General features: G+C 46.4%; 1 protein-coding gene and 1 pseudogene across 5 annotated transcripts in view; one reads left to right on the forward strand and one right to left on the reverse strand.

Annotated features, from left to right (window-relative positions):
- peb (pebbled) overlaps nucleotides 1–12,185 on the forward strand; it is an 82,559-nt gene extending 70,374 nt beyond the window's left edge. For 2 of the 5 annotated variants that reach the window (XM_065220311.1, XM_065220309.1), the window contains exons 2-4: nucleotides 4,488–8,570; nucleotides 8,647–9,502; nucleotides 9,606–12,185. In XM_065220311.1, the coding sequence (XP_065076383.1) occupies nucleotides 4,501–8,570; nucleotides 8,647–9,502; nucleotides 9,606–10,025 (5,346 nt within the window). In that variant the 5' untranslated portion in view covers nucleotides 4,488–4,500 and the 3' untranslated portion in view covers nucleotides 10,026–12,185. Of the gene's footprint in view, nucleotides 1–4,487; nucleotides 8,571–8,646; nucleotides 9,514–9,605 lie in introns of all 5 variants that reach the window. The other 3 variants (XM_065220310.1, XM_065220312.1, XM_065220313.1) reach the window with 3 other exon arrangements.
- Nucleotides 1,424–2,029, reverse strand: LOC135700005 (uncharacterized; annotated as a pseudogene).
- Nucleotides 12,186–16,401: the final 4,216 nt, after the last annotated feature.

A 16,401-nucleotide genomic window follows, 5' to 3' on the forward strand; every position in this document is an offset into this window, starting at 1 on the left:
GCCACGTCCGGGTAGTCACCTGGGACCGCTGATCTTCCTGATTTACCTCAACAACGTGAATCTAGCAATTGAGAGTCCACGATTAACTTACGCAGATGACCCCAAGGGGATGGTCACTCCACACAGTGTGCCAAAAACAAGCTTGGGCACACCTGGGCACAATCATTGACACTGTTTGGCACCCATGGTTACAATTTTTCTGATCTTTAAAGTTACTGGCAACACTGAACTTTTTCTGTGCCTGCGCAGTGTGCATGTGTCAAAATTTGTTATTGATGTTGCCACAATATAATCAAATTATTTTCAAAACACAACCGTGAGTCTCCACCAAGTCTCGCCATGGATTCTCAATATCGATTGCCCTGGTCCACAGTTTATTCTTGGTTGCAAAGATTCGAAAATGAGGGTGTCTACCAATGGAAAAAATGGATTCGAATTTACAAAAAAAAATCAAGCGTCCTTTGCTATTCTTGGATGAAGCTAAGGAGAGATTCCAGCAGCAGTTTCAATAAAGTATCAGCGTTTGTTCAGTTTGTTCAGGCCATTCCGTGGTACATTTATAACTTGGTGTTCCTCGATGAGGTGAGTTTTGATAATAGAGAGACATGTTACGCCGGAAGGATGATGTTCCGTGGGGAATTTCGCTTTCAGAGCGATTTTATGATTCGTGAGCGTTCCCTCAGAGTTAATTAACCACTTCATCCGAGCAGCTAAAATGACGTTTACTTCCACGAATAAGGTACAGTTCATAAGCTACGTATACATTTTAGAGAGGGCAATTTGCTGGATGTCCCCAATCCATACAAATTAACAAACATTTATATGAACGTTTGTCTACGCGAGGGTAGGCAGATCTAAAACCATTTAAAATCAGTCTACGTAGTTTATAAACAGCCCCTAAACTAATAGTTCTTTCCCGAGGAAAGTAGCCAAAATTTGCGCGTTTCATAAAAAAAAAAATTAAATTTGTTTGTCCAGTTTTGTGGAATCGCTGGTAGAAAGTACCGCCAGCTCTGCTTGACAAAGTGGTCCATTGACGTTAGAATCTTTGTTTACAAAAGCAGATACGTCCTTTTGAAAAATCATCCTTGATATACGTGGATATACGTTGGTACTGCTGTAAACAAATTGTTCTTCAAAAATCACAGACAAAGAAGTTTTTTTTTTCTTTGGATTTGTCTTTTCAGACAGGCTAAGACCATGGCTGATCCATCTGGCCGATGGTAGTCAGTAATTTGCTTTGTTTCTTTAATTTAAAGGTGTAGGTTTTTGATGAATGGTTGTCCGTCTTAGATGTGGATGTTGTTTTCCCTAATAAAAATTGTATGGTTAATTTGCTTAACGACGTGTTCTGGGTATCATCCAAACCATTTGTGGAATAGTTCAATGATTTGGGTTATCATTCGTTTATGGTTATTTTTTATTAGGGTTCCTTTAAGAACTTCACCACTTGTTTCAATTCTTCTTCGCAGCTTTCCGTCAGGATCATTTCTAACGGTTTCATGTAGTCCAGTACTATGTATCTACTTCTACTTTGGTTGTATCGAGGGCAGTCGTATAGGATGGGTTATAAGTTTTCGGTTACTTCACACCAATCACACGTATCGTACTGTTCCCATCCCCAGCTTGCTTTTCTTTCCTTGGTCAGACTGTGTCCGCTTCTTATTGTGCTTAAGATTTTCACTTCATCTGGCTGCAACTTGAGATCCTTGCTCCATATCTTCTTGTTTAGCCGGTCCATGAGCTGGTAGTGCCATTTCCCTTTCTCCTTCGATGTTGCTTTGTACTTCCTGGTCCAATCCTCCCATATTTCTGTGTTGCTGAGTCTTAAGGCGTCTCCTACCGTTATTCCATGGTATTTTTCTTGTGTTTTGGTCACGGCAAGTTGGACCGCTGTCTCGTTGCCTTTGATACCATTGTGACTTGGTACCCATTGGATCTTGATCGTTCGTCCTCCAAGGTCCTGGAATTCCTTGTGAATCGCCCACAGCAGCTAATTTGCTTCGTATAGACTTTCGTTCAGCAACATATCGTAGGCACTCCTGGAGTCGGTGAATATGACCGTTTTCTTGTAGCATTTCTCTTTGGTTAGCTCTATCGCCTTCGGAATTCCGAGCAATTCAGCATTCGTAATCGTGAAGTTGATATTGATGCTTTCCGCTAAGCTGGTCTCATCTGTCTCATCGAACCGTGCCTGAAGCCGTTTTTGAAGCGTCTGTATAAATTCTGTTATGCTGTTTGTACAAGATCTGGCTTGCTTCCTGGAAAAGTGCCTGCCATACTGCTGCAGGGGTGCGTACCTTCTTGGGCCTTGCTTCCATTAACGTTGTTTTAATTATCCTATCGAACTCGACTTCAGGAATGAATCGCCTTCTCTTCAACAGGGGGAACTCCCTGTCTGAAGGGTGGACTTGGAAGAGTAGGTCCACGTACTTGTCTGTGATCTCCGTTAGAAAAGATTCGTTGCTCGTTTATCTATTTAGAGTCTCTCCGACGAACTTCATCAGCGGAGTTCTGTACCAAAGTGTCCTGATGAGTTCCCTTTTCGTAAGGGATTCGATCCGCTGTTCCATAGGTAGTTGGCCTGCTTCCGCCAGCATAACGTGAACTGGAGTGGTGCTGAGGAAGTTTATTGCTTTTCGCACATATGCATTTTGTTGCACTTGTAGCTTCTTCAGGTGGGTCTTTGCTGCGTTTCCGAACACTGTTGCTCCGTATTCCATCCGGCTCCGGATCAAAGCGTTTCCTATTTTTACGAGGGTTTCCGGATTAGCTCCACTTGATTTCCTTGATAGCATTTTAAGTAGTCCGATTTCGCTCCCCGCCTTGTCTCTTACAGACTCTATGTGTTTCCTGTGCGCTTATCCTCTGTCAAGCACATACCCAAGGTACTGATGGGTGTTTACCATGTCGATTTTGACCCCACGTACAGCCACTTTGAGGCCTTCAGTCCGCTTTCTAGTGAATGGGATGATCGCTGATTTGTGACTGCTCACTTTTAGGTTCAGTTTTTCTAATCTGTCGTAAAGTTGCGGTAGGAACTTTGAGCAGGTATCTGCAGCTTCTTCCACTGAGTCTGCTGTGATGATGACAGCGAAATCGTCCGCAAATTGCACCAACTCGCAGCCATCGGATGAAAGGTCATGAAGCTCGGCCGTTTACAAGTTGAAGAGAATCGGTGAGAGGGGACAACCTTGCGGTAATCCCGGACAGAAAAGTTGCTTCTGGGCGTTTTCAGGCTGTGTTCCATTTGGTGAATTTTCACTTAAATTTGACGCTTCGAAAATAAATTGTGATGTTCGAAAATCCCTCTGCTGTTGATCTTACGATTTTCGAGAAGGTCTTTGTCAAAATTGATTCCTGGTATGTCAGAGACAAGTCTGGTACAATGTTTATTTCCATCAATCAAATTTAAGTGAAAATTCACCAAATCAGGGGAGATTTAGCTTTAATTCGCGAGAAATCGGTGATTGACATGTTTGTTTACAAAAGCAATTACGCCCTAATCTCGAAGTTCCCCGGATGTCAAAAGGGTCTTGCTCAAAACTTAAACAATGACTTGGATCGTCGGCTTCTTACGAATGACAACACACCCACTCAAACTAACTAAGGCTGTGAACCATTTGCTGAGTTAAATTTAACTTGTGGTTAAAAGGGACATTTCGAAAGTTATTTTCTATGTTCGAAAATCCCTGCGCTGTCGATCGACCAGTTTTCGAGTCACGGTTGTCAAAATTTAACTTCTTGTCTGTCAGAAATAACCATGCTCGGATAGTAGGGTTGATCGATAACTTTCCATTTGTCAAATTTTAACCAAAAGTTAAAAAATTCGCCAAATGGTTCAGAGCCTAAGGCTGTGTTCCATTTGGAAAATTTTCACTTAGATTTGACACTTCGAAAATAAATTAAGATGTTCGAAAATCCCTCTGTTGTTGATCGGCCGATTTTCGAGAAAGCGTCTGTCAAAATGTATTCCTTGTCTGTCAGAAATAAGTCTGCTGGAATAGCAGGCTTATTTGAAAAATTTTCATCTGTCAAATTTAAATAAAAATTGACCAAATGGAACACAGCCTAAATCATCTGACAGAGAAATGTTTGTTCGATGAGCTGGTGTAGTCATATTCCGTGGGTGAGTGGTCATTCAAGAGAAATCGACGTTCAAAGTCATTGTTTACGTTTCGAGTCATACCCTTTTGACATGTTTCCCCTGAAATGGAACACAACCTCATCGGAATGTGCCAAAAATCTCCATATTTTACATAATAATTTCAAATTCAACCATTTGAACCGGACCTTGCAAGCTTATCTGGCTCTCTCTCTCTCTCCCCCGCTCTCTGGAAACCAATTCCAATTGTGCAAGGTCATGTTCAAACTTATACGACCACCTTCCTTATCGCCACTGGCTACCGAGCTCAATAAAATCCCTCCCACTATGTCTAATCACTTCTAACCTCCTTCCTACCTTGTCTCTCCCCGCTCTTCCGCAGATCACAACCCGCAATGGACCGCCGGTTGTCGTCCCATTCGGACTCATCCCAGGAACCGATGGACATTAGCTCCTCGAACCGGACGGCCAACAACAGCAGCAGCACCGATGCCAACAACTCCTCCCTGAACAACCACCAACACCACCACCAGCACCACCATCTCCTCAGCAAAGCCCTCCAGCTGCACCACCACCACCACCACCACCAGCATCAAACCAGCGCCGATTCGGACAATGTCGACTCGGACGACGACCAGCAGCAGCACCAGCCGCCGCGACATTCGGTGCTGTTCCAAGCGCGGCACAATGCCCGCAGCGACAACCTGCACCAGCTGATGGACAACATGCTGAGACGGAAGTTCCAAAGTCTGAACAACAACAACTATGGCAGCGGCGGCACCACGCTGTTGCAGCAGCAACTAGCGGCGGCGGCGGCCAACGTGGAAAACAACAATCACGAACCGACGGAGGGCGACGGCAAGCGGTACGTGTGCCCGATCTGCGAAACAATCTCCATGACCAAGCATGACTTTACGGAGCACATTCGGTCGCACAACAACAGCAAATCCGGATCGTCCGGCGACAATGGGGACGGGCAGTTCGTCTGCAAAATCTGCTCCAAGGTGCTCTCTTCGGCCTCTTCGCTGGATCGGCACGTGCTGGTCCACACCGGTGAGCGGCCGTTCAACTGCAAGTACTGCAATCTAACGTTCACGACCAACGGGAACATGCATCGGCACATGCGAACCCACAAACAATCGGAACGGGAGAGCTACGAAAGTGACGGATCAACGGATAGCGGCGGAAGCAGCGGTGCCAGCAGCGGACTGGCCAACAACAACAACAATAGCTACAACAGTAACTACGATGGGGAGGGAAAGCGGAAGAACTCGGACGAAAATGTGCATTACAAGCGGAAGATCCGAACCATCAACAATAACAACATCCTGGACGGAAGCGTGACGGAGGGTGTCCAGAAGTTCTGCTGCCCGGTTTGTATCCGGAACGACTTCTCCAGCATGGTGAGCCTGGAGAATCACATGGACCGGGAACACCCGCAGATTCCGGCCAAGTGCAGACACTGCGAGGTCGTGTTCAAGAGCTACAAGGCCCTGAATGCTCATCGGTGCGGCAACAACAACTACCAGAACATTACGCCCGGCTTCAAGGATTTGACGTTTGTCGATTTCTCGAGCGAAAAGTTTCCGCTCATTGCGAAGAGCGTCTGCGAGCAAAGCATCCGGACCCCGGTCACGAGTCAGAAGTTTGAATGTAGCAAGTGCTATCGGGCATTCCCGTGCTCGAAGACGCTGGAGATGCACGTGAAAGATTGCGGTCTGTTGGAGAACACTTTCAACAGCACGGGGGCGAAGCGGAAATGGAAGACCAGCGAGGGTTCTTCGGAGGATGATCTCAAACGGGATGATTTCTTCGCCAATCTGGACCTTCAGAACAAATCCATGTCGACGAACATGTCGTCGAATGTGTCGGAAGCACCGACGACGCCGTCGTCGTTGGACAAGTCCTTCTCTTCGCCCATCATGTCCCGGGAAATCAAGCAGGAACCGACCTACTACCACCACAGCGGCGCAAACTTCCCCCCTCAACAGGACACCAAAGATCTCGCCGACATCCAGTCGATCATCAATGTAACCTCCTCGGGAAGCTTCTTCCGTCAGTTGGACAAAGATCCGTACCCTCCGCTCAAGGATGAAGAAGAAGCTCAGGATGCCTTCACGGCAGAGTTCCGCAAGATGAAACTCCGCGGCGAGTTCCCTTGCCGACTGTGTACCGCCGTGTTTCCGAACCTGCGCGCCCTCAAAGGGCACAATCGAATTCACGTTTCAGCCGCCGGCCCTGGACCGTACCGCTGTAACATGTGTCCGTACATCATCAACGACAAAGCCACCCTCATCCGTCACATGCGAACCCACAATGGGGACCGCCCGTACGAATGCGCCCTTTGCAATTACGCCTTCACGACCAAGGCAAACTGCGAACGCCATCTGCGGAATCGCCACGGGCGCACCAGCCGGGATGAAGTCAAACGCGCCATCATCTACCACCCGTCGGAAGATTCGTCCTGCGACGATCCGCTCAAGAAGCTGCAAATGTTCAACACTCCACCGGGCGACTTCGATCGGGATTCCATGGATGACCAACCAACGGACCGAAGCACTCCGGTTTCGCACCTCAAGGACATGCTGATGCCCATTCCGATGAGCCTAGTCACCAAAATAGACAACAACCCGATGCCAACGACTCCGGCCAAGATCCAGGTCAAGAGTCTGGAGAAGCTAAATCAACTGACTCCGCCGCAGGAGCAAGACTACGATAAGGACCCGGCAGAAACGCCAACGATTCCACCGACGACGGAAACGGCACGGCCCATAGATCTCAGCATGGATGCTTTGGATCTCAGCAAGAAACCGGAACCGATCACCCGCCGCGAGCATGATGTCGATTCCGACGATCAGCGTTCGGATGCCGAGGATGAAGACGATGACGATGAGGACGACAATGGCCACCGGGACGACGATGCCGAAGATGAAGACGAGGAAGACCAGCAGCAACCTGCCAAGATGCCAAAGCTGGATCTGTCCCTCCTGGAGAAGAATCAACAGCAGCTGCAGCTGATGCAGCAGAAACTCTTCAGCGAAGCTCTGTCCAAGATGGACCCCGCCCACTACTTCCAGCTCAGTCAGCTGTACAGCCGGTTCGGCTTCCCGGCCACGCCATTCCCACTGCATCCGCTGTTCCTGCAGAACCCTCTCCTGTGCGCTCCAGGAGCCCTCGGTGACCTGAAAAACTTCTTCCCCAAAGAGTTCCCCAACATGTTGCCACAAATGTCCGGTGGAAGCCTCATCGGAAACCCGTTCCATTCGCCATCCGAATCGCCCAAACAGCAGGATCCCTGCCAACCGCAGCAGCAACAATCCCAACCACACTCGTCGATTCCTCTGTCCGTGAATGCCAATCACCACTCACCGGTGGCGTCGAAACATGCTCAACCATCGCCGCAAGGGTTGCCAAATCACCACCAGAACAAAGCCCTTGGGCACCCACAGCAGGCGCCACCGCCACCTCCTCCGCCCCAAATGCCACCGATTCCCCTCGGAAACGGACCCGTCAAAATGGTCATCAAGAACGGAGTCCTAATGCCAAAGCAGAAGCAACGCCGCTACCGTACCGAGCGTCCCTTTGCCTGTGAACACTGTTCAGCCCGGTTCACACTGCGATCGAACATGGAGCGCCATATCAAACAGCAACATCCGCAGTACTGGTCCCAACGGCAACGCGGCGGGCACCACATGATGCGAGGACGCGGAGCAAGCCACTCGGGAATGAGCCAAGGTCTACCACCGCAGCATCATCACCCATCATCGATGACGGCAGCAGCTGCGGCAGCATCGGCATTCGGAGGCATTTCCGAGCAGGTCAAGTACGCCATCTTGGCACAGCAGTCGGGTAAGGCTGGTCATGGTGGCGGTCGAACGGCGGAAGCCAGCGGGATGAGTAGCATGCTGCAGAATATCATTGCTCAAGGACAGAATCCGTACCAGGCGCTGCAGCAACAGGAGCATCAGCAGCGAATGCAGATGGAGATGCAGCAGAAGGTTCAGCAAAAGCAGCAACATCAGTCACATCAGCCGAGGTTGGAGGGAAGACCAAGTGCCAATCATAGCAGCAACAACAACAACGGGCACGGTGCAGATGATGAAGAGGAGGAAGATGAGCGGGAGCTGGTCATTGACGAGGAATTTCAACCGGAGGATTTGAGCAAAGGAAACGAGTCGGAGGATGAGAAGGTGGTCAAGCGGGAAAGTCCGGTGTTCCAGCATCAGATACTGAAGCAGAAGCTGGAGGAGAGCAAGGACCAGAGGCAGCAGGCGGCGAAGGCCGTGGCCGAAGGGATTCTCGAGCAGGCGATGCGTCAGCGAAAGGAACTCGAGAGGGAGAATGAGAAGGAATCGGAAGCAGCGGCCGCCAAGGAGGTCGATAGCGGAAAGGAAGAAGGCGATTTGGTGTCCGTTTCCAAGTTGGTGGACAACGCAACTAACGTTGCGTTTGAGAACTATTTTAGGTAAATGTCGACATCTCTTTGCGTAGTTAGCGTCTAAGATCTTTGGAATATTATTAATGAAAGGTTTCTTTTACAGCAGACCTGAGGTTCCGCTGTCCCAGGATCAGAGCGATGAGGAGGGCTTGGTGGCGTCCGGGTCGGCATCGGAAAGCAACAACTCGGGAACGGAAGATCCCAATCCGTCGTCGATTTTGCTGAAGAAGAAATCCGCCTACAGTTTGGCCCCGAACCGGGTCAGCTGTCCGTACTGTCAGCGCATGTTCCCGTGGTCCAGTTCGCTGCGGCGCCACATCCTCACGCACACCGGCCAAAAGCCATTCAAATGTTCTCAATGTACGCTTCTGTTCACTACCAAGTCCAACTGCGATCGGCACTTGCTGCGAAAGCACGGTGACGTCGAATCGGCCATGTCGATTCCGGTTCCGATCGACGATCTGTTGGATCCGAAACCGGAACCCATTCCGGTTGCCGTTGCCGAAGCCATTGCCAAATCGAAAGCCACGCCACCAACTTCCCGCCCAGTCAGCCCCAGGCCCCATCCTGCTCAACCCACGGAAGAACCGAAGACCGCCGCCGCTAACGAACCGGAACCGGAAGAACCTGAACCAATCCCATCGCCAGATCCACCGCAAATCAAAGAAGAACCTACCGCCGGCGACGAAGAAGCTCACACATCCGTCGATGACTCAACGATCCCTCCGATCAATTCGGATCTCCCGTTCAAGTGCCACCTGTGCGACAGTTCCTTCGCCGATCGCGTTACGTGTTTGGACCACATCAAACAAGCACACGTCCACGACTTTGCCCTCCTGATGAACAAGGTGACTCTGGAGGCGGAAAGCGAAGCGCCCTCCGCCTCGCCCGACGACGACGAAAGTGGCAACAATGGCGAAGGTCGGGGCGGAAAGTATCCCGACTACGCCAATCGGAAGGTAGGTCGCAGGTCAGTTTAGCGACGACGCCGACTAGTGCCCCCTCGAAGGAACGTTACCGTACTAATTGCAGGTCTTTTCTTTGTCCCTTCCCACGAAACAGGTAATTTGCGCCTTTTGTCTGCGTCGCTTCTGGTCGACGGAAGATCTGAGGCGCCATATGCGTACGCATTCCGGCGAGCGGCCGTTCCAGTGCGACGTCTGCCAGCGCCGGTTCACCCTGAAGCACAGCATGTTGCGTCACCAGCGGAAGCACAAGTGTGGCCGCCTCAACGGGAGCCTCTCGAAGGCCACATCCGACGTGAGTGATGACGAGCAGGATGTCCCCTTGATTCACCTCCCAACGGCGGCGGCGGCGGCAGCAGCAGCAGCAGCAGCGGCGGCCGTTACCCGCTCCAAGTCGCTCCTGAGCCAGTCGGATCTGATCGGAAACCTGCTCGGCATCAACGATCAGAGCATCCTCAACCGGATGCTGCTCGGATCCGCCTCGGAAGCGGCCAAACTGCTCGGCGTGGAGAAGTAAGTTCAACCGGTAGCCGCCGGTGTTTGTTCAGCGAAAAGCAGATTCTAGTCATTTACTTTGTAGAAGCAAAAGCAAAAACCGAGCAATTCAGTTTGTGTTACGATTTCCCATTCCACGAAACGATTGATCTTTGCGAAGCATGCGTGCGTGTAAATAGATTTCCTTTCTTTAAAAAAAAGGCGAAAAGCTAACGCTTTCCCATACCCGACACAGCGAGTTGGTGTCGAGTTGAGTCCTCGAATAATATTCTCTTTACAGCGGTACGCGCGATTGCAGTCGGATCGCCAGATTCCACACACAAAATAATTGAGTTAATTTAGCTCCGTAATTTTTAAAACCAAGCCTTATCAACATCGAAAATCAAAAACAAATAGCGAGTAAGGGTTGTGTAGTGTGGTAGGCCTATTTATTAAACTTATTAGAGAGACTTAAACTCCTTCGAGGGATCGCTCGCATTTGCGATCCGATGTGTAATTTATACTAGGATAACTAGCAGGAGCAGAGAGCAGCCTTTTACGCATGAACCGAAGTGGCTTAGTAACGAGTAGCTGATATTGTACTTAAAACAAAAGCGCCCACCGCTCATGTCCGCGGTGGGGGCAGTACAGAAAATCAAAATTTGTTGTAGGATTTATTGTATAGGCCGTTTGTTGCACTGAACGAAAACAGCATGCTTTTTTTACTAGCTTAGTTAAGTGTTCTCTCTTACCATTTTTTTTTTAAATTTGTTTTTACCTCAGTACATTCGTGTAAGTCAGCGTTTTCAAAAGACTGTTTTATTCTCTTTATACAGCAAGACAAATGCTTAACTTAATTTTAGATGTAACCATGATAGGTAGATTATTTTACAGAAGAAAAAAAAAGAAGAACCAAACAACTGCTTAATTTTAAAACGAATAGGTTTCCCATTGCTTTTATCACCAATAAGGTTTTCCTTTTTATACACAAAGTGTGTGTTTGTGTGCATATTAGCATGTAGTTCTTTAATTTACCAACCCACAAACAGAAATGATGTGCCTCTTGTAGAAACACGAAAGATTTTTAATCATTCCTCTTAAATAGCCATGTAAGAAATTCCGGGCTCTGAGCCTTTCCAGAAGCAGCAGCAGGCGTTCGTTTGCTTGTTTGTTCTCCCCCCACCTCAAAAATCCCACAATTCTTTTTCTTCAGTAGTTGTACATACAAGTACTTAATTTTTGTGTTCTATTTTAATATTTTTTGTTTTTGTTCTTAGAAATTGATTCGCGTGTGAAAAGACTAAACGAAACAATATACAGCAGATAACCAAAGTTGCGAAAGACGAAAACCGGAAGCTTAGTAGCGGTGCGGTTCCAGTTCTCCACAGTGAACCGCACACGAAATGAAGGAGAACATTTTTTCGAGTGCAATTCAAAGCAAAGAGAACGACTTTTTAACTTATGAAAAACAAAACAAACAAAAAAGTGGAAATCCCAAAGATGAAAAAAGAAAAAAACCCTAATTTTACTAGTAGAGAAAATAGCCCTGATATGTGTAATAAATAAAGCAAAAAACTAACAAATCGAAACAACGCAAAAAAGTCCTTTCTTAAGCTAGGAAACGAATAAAAATAAAACTTCAAGTGCCATCTGACGAAGTGCGTGCGAAGACAAGAGAAAGTTTGCTCAGTTGATAGAGTGTATCCTTTCCTGATCAAAAGAATAATCAGTTGTTTCCGTTTTTTTTTTTGCTGTTTTTGCCTGATAGTGGACAAAGTTCATGAGAAATCAATTACGAAAAGAAAAAGAAAAAAAAATGCAACGAATTATAAGCAAATGAAAATTGCCTTTCCGTTTTCTAACGAGCGAAATGTGAGGGGCGAGTTTCTTCTAGCAACTAGAACTAATCACGATGACAAATTGAAGCGTAAGAAATTCCAGCAAACGTAAAACAGCAAATCAGTCCATACAGCAAACAAAAAAAAAATAAAGGACAAGAAAAACAACATATATAAATTATTGAACAATATTACATTTTAGTGCATATTACTAAATTCTTATTTGAAATGAAAACAAAAGGAAATATGTCAAATAAAAATACGATTGAAATAAAAACCTAACTTAAACATAGTTACTTATATATTATATATATGAATAAACATGATCTATGATTGAAATATATCAATAAACTTTTGAAAAGATAGCAGTTTTTGGTGGAAAATGTGTTCTTGTCCGAAAACCAGCGTTGAAAATTATCCTGCATAGCCCTAATAAACATCAAACCTAACATCATTTCTCCGCACTCTTCCATTAAATTTTCAACATAAAATTAAGATTTTTTTAAAACCGTCAAAAAGTTCATCCTTTTGGATCTAGCAGGGCCACGATCACGGACTCACTTCCCAGGTTATGCAGCAGACACCGGAAGACCGAAACAACTATAAGGGAAACTTCGGATTACGCGTAAACGTGAACAGTGAACAAGGAATACTTTCTACGTCTATATTAATTGATATGCGTTACAAGAATGGCAAAAGGAAATTAGCACTGTTTCTTCTCCGCAATCAGTGCCAGTGGTGACAACCGTAGCTGTCATTTCAGTTCAGTGTCTTAGGGAAAATATCGCACAAATCTACAACACCAACACTCCTCCTCGAAATTTTCCAGATTTTCATTTGGAAACGCCTTCGCCAACCAAACCCATGTGTAGTATCGCGGCCTCCTCGCTAGCTGGTCGTTACTTGAATGCCCTCTCTATCTCTCTATCTGCCCGTTCTCGTCTATGCTTTCACTACCTCTTTCACTACCACACCCTTATCAAGGCCGAGGTAGCTTAACCCAAAGGTAGTCCTATTTTCTTAGACACAAAGGTTTTTTGGTAAAGGTATGACTAATATACTACAATCCCCCCCTTGGAATAAAAAAGCATTGTAGATTACCAATGTCTTCATTTATTGTTTTATCCGTTTACAAACAGCTTTATCCCTTCAGTGTGAGATATAATCCTCATATTTGCTTGGAGCTTTCCTAATCCTTTTAATAGGTACTCCTGCAGATGTAGAATCACCCTCGGAATCATCAACCTGAGTCTGTGGGGCGACTGTTTTAGAAGCGATCCCATTTGGAGAATACCCAAGATCATTTCTCTCAACTCGCTCCAACACCTTCTTCAAGTGAGCTGAACTGCGTCTGTATTCCTTACCGGATTTTGCTGATTTGATGATTGTATCAGTCCCAACTTTGCTCTGAACTATGAACTCCTCATTACTGAAATTCGTATCCAACTTGTTACCCTTTCGCATTCGTTTAGCCAATACAATATCACCCTCCTTTATTTCAGAATGCTTGGCATTTCTCTTTTTGTCTGAATACTCTTTCCCCTTTTGTTTGACAATGGCGTCTCGTTCTCGGACCGAACTATCCTCGTGGAATATCATGATTGATGGAACTTTGCTCCTGATAAGCAAACCCTACACGCATCAATATATTGACGCGAAGGGGAATTATTGACAATAATATTGATGATGTGAATTCAGAAATATTGTCAATCTCGATGTATTGACGTCAAAATAGAATGTATTGACAATACGATTATTGTCAATAAAAGTAATCGTGTGGGGTCCACTATACGTCTTCCAAACATCAATTCGCCGGGTGACTTTCCTGTTGAGGGATGATTTGTCGAATGATACGTCAATAAATAATCACGTAGTTCTTTCCTCCAGTCCAAACCCAACTCCTGGGCAATGCGAAGACGTTTTAGAATGGATCTGTTCTGGCGTTCCACTTCTCCGTTGGATTGGGGCCAATAAGGGATGGTATTCAAAATTTTTAATCCTGTTGATGCACAGAACTCTTTTATTTCCGCACAATCAGCACTAAACTGACGAGCATTATCTGCCTTAATGACCGAAGGGACTCCATACCTACCGAACATAATAGCCAACTCTCTAATTACATCGCTTGAAGTAGTGGATTGCATTTCGCAAACTTCAATGAACCGAGAGTAATAATCGATGACCACAAACAAACTTTGTCCCTCCGGTAATGGACCAAGGAAATCAACGGCCAAAGTATGCCATGGATAAGACGGAAGCTGGCTACGGGTCATTGCTTCTGGTGGATCTGGGGCTGCCACAAGCGTGCAACCTCTGCAGCTTTTTACGTATTTCTCCACATCGGAATCCATTTTCGGCCACCACACATTTGACCTCAAATGGTTCTTCATCATCGATATTCCAGGGTGACCATCATGAGCAGAAGACAAAACCCTATTCCTAAGGGATTTTGGCACTACAATACGATCTCCTCTAAGCAAAACATCTTCAAACTGACACAGCTCATTTGTCAGCACCCGATATTCAATTGGCAGGTTATCTTGCGTACCGTTGAACAGCTGTTCTAATATGTTCTTGATTTCAGAGTCTGATTGTGAAGCTTCTTTGATATCATTCCACGTGAGCGCTGTCGAAGAAAGAGCAGATATCGTTATTTCTTGAACCACTATCTCTTCATTCGCGTCAAATGGTCTGGGTTCTAGTACAGCTAGGCGGGAAAGAGAATCAGCCACATTTTCCTTACCAGCGATATGTTTAACTCTGTAGTCAAACGTTTGCAGCCTCAAAACCCAGCGTTCGATTCGCGCGCAGGGCCTGGAACGTTTTGCAAACAAAAACGATAGCGCTTTGCAATCAGTCATGATATAGAAACTTCTCCCTAGCAAATAAAACTGAAAACGCTCTACTGCCCAGACGATAGCCAGCGCCTCTTTCTCCGTCTGGCAGTACCTACGCTCCGTTTTGGTCAGCGATTTGGAGGCAAAACTGACCACACGATGTTCGTTATCCTTGTTGAACTGAACCAGCAGTGCCCCAAGCCCATGCGAACTTGCATCCGCAATAACGGCAGTTCGGTCTTCTAATCTATAGAATCCCAAATTTTGAGCATTGCTTAAAACCGCTTTTATCTCATTAAAAGAGTCATCCTGTTCCTTTGACCATTCAAATTTGACGTCCTTTGCTAACAACTTCCGTAGCGGTTGATCTGTGGTTGCCAAAATAGGTATGAACTTGTTCATGTAGTTCGCCAACCCAAGGAAACTGCGGAGCTCCTGCTCATTTTTAGGCTCCCGGAATGATAGCAAAGCTCGTATCTTCGAATCCGATGGCCTGATCCCTTTATCGCTGATTCTGTGTCCAAGATACTCTAACTCGGTGACTCTAAACTGACATTTTTCCCAATTGAGGGCGACATTGCGACTTTTGAAACGGGTCAACACCTGAAACAGTACATTTATCTAGCAAGGAATCATCACATACAAAATAAAATAACACAAATTTGATGTTATTTCATTCACTTTTATTATCAAAACAAAACTTGTTACATTACCTCATTTAGGCGAACATCATGTTCCTCCATATCTTTGCCTTCGATGATGACGTCGTCGAGGTACCAAGCTACTCCCTCCCATCCTGACAAAATCTCATCCATCGCTTTTTGGAAGAGCTCCGGAGCCGTCACCAACCCAAATGGCAACCGTTTGAACCGGAATAATCCTCGTCCTGTGATGAAGGTGGTAACATCTTTGGATTCATCATTGAGTTTGATTTGCAAGAAGGCCTCTTTGATGTCAAGCTTGCTCCAGACCGTACCTCTACCAAGTCGCGCAATGTGGTCATCCACCACCGGCATAGGATGATGCTCTCTTAAGACCGCTTCGTTTACACGACGAAGGTCAAGGCATAATCGTACTTCACCGTTTGTCTTCCCTACCACAACTAGCGGCGATACCCAGCTTGTCGGCCCTGTTTTCGACTCAATAATGTCACGCTGAAGTAACTCGTCCAACTTTTTGTTGACAGCTGCTTCCAGAGGCAAAGGCAGTCGGCGCATGGGTTGAAAAACAGGTGCAAAGTTGGGGTCAACGTGAATGAATGCTTCTACGCCCTTGATCGTCGAAAACGGTGATGACAAATCGTTGACTTTGTTGATATTCAACCCAACTTTCAGAATGCCCAGTTGTTTGGCAGTAGTGTCACCTAGCAGACAACGCTGGCCACCTTCGACCACCAGAAATTCCACCTGAGTTCGGCTTTTTCCCACCTCTATGTCAGCAACAAAAGAACCCAAAATCTTCAACGGATCATTACTTCCATAAGCCTTTAGGATCCTGGTACTTCCTTTCGTGGATGACTGCAACAATACCCGTTTATCCTTCAGTTTGGACCAAGACGCTTTGCTGATAAGATTGGCGTCAGCACCGGAGTCTACCAGCATTTCAATTCAACGCCACCGATGTCGCACGTCACAACGTTGCTTTCGTTGCCCGAGTAGAAAGCATAGTATACTTTGTCCTGTCCAATCTCCTCCTTGACATTACTACTGTCCTCACAAGTTGGTTGCTCATTCTGTACCGCTCG

The sequence above is a fragment of the Ochlerotatus camptorhynchus genome, unplaced genomic scaffold (genome assembly GCF_037179485.1).
Source record: "Ochlerotatus camptorhynchus isolate MF236.1 unplaced genomic scaffold, CSIRO-AGI_Acam_v1.1 ptg000124l, whole genome shotgun sequence".
NCBI lineage: Eukaryota > Metazoa > Arthropoda > Insecta > Diptera > Culicidae > Ochlerotatus > Ochlerotatus camptorhynchus.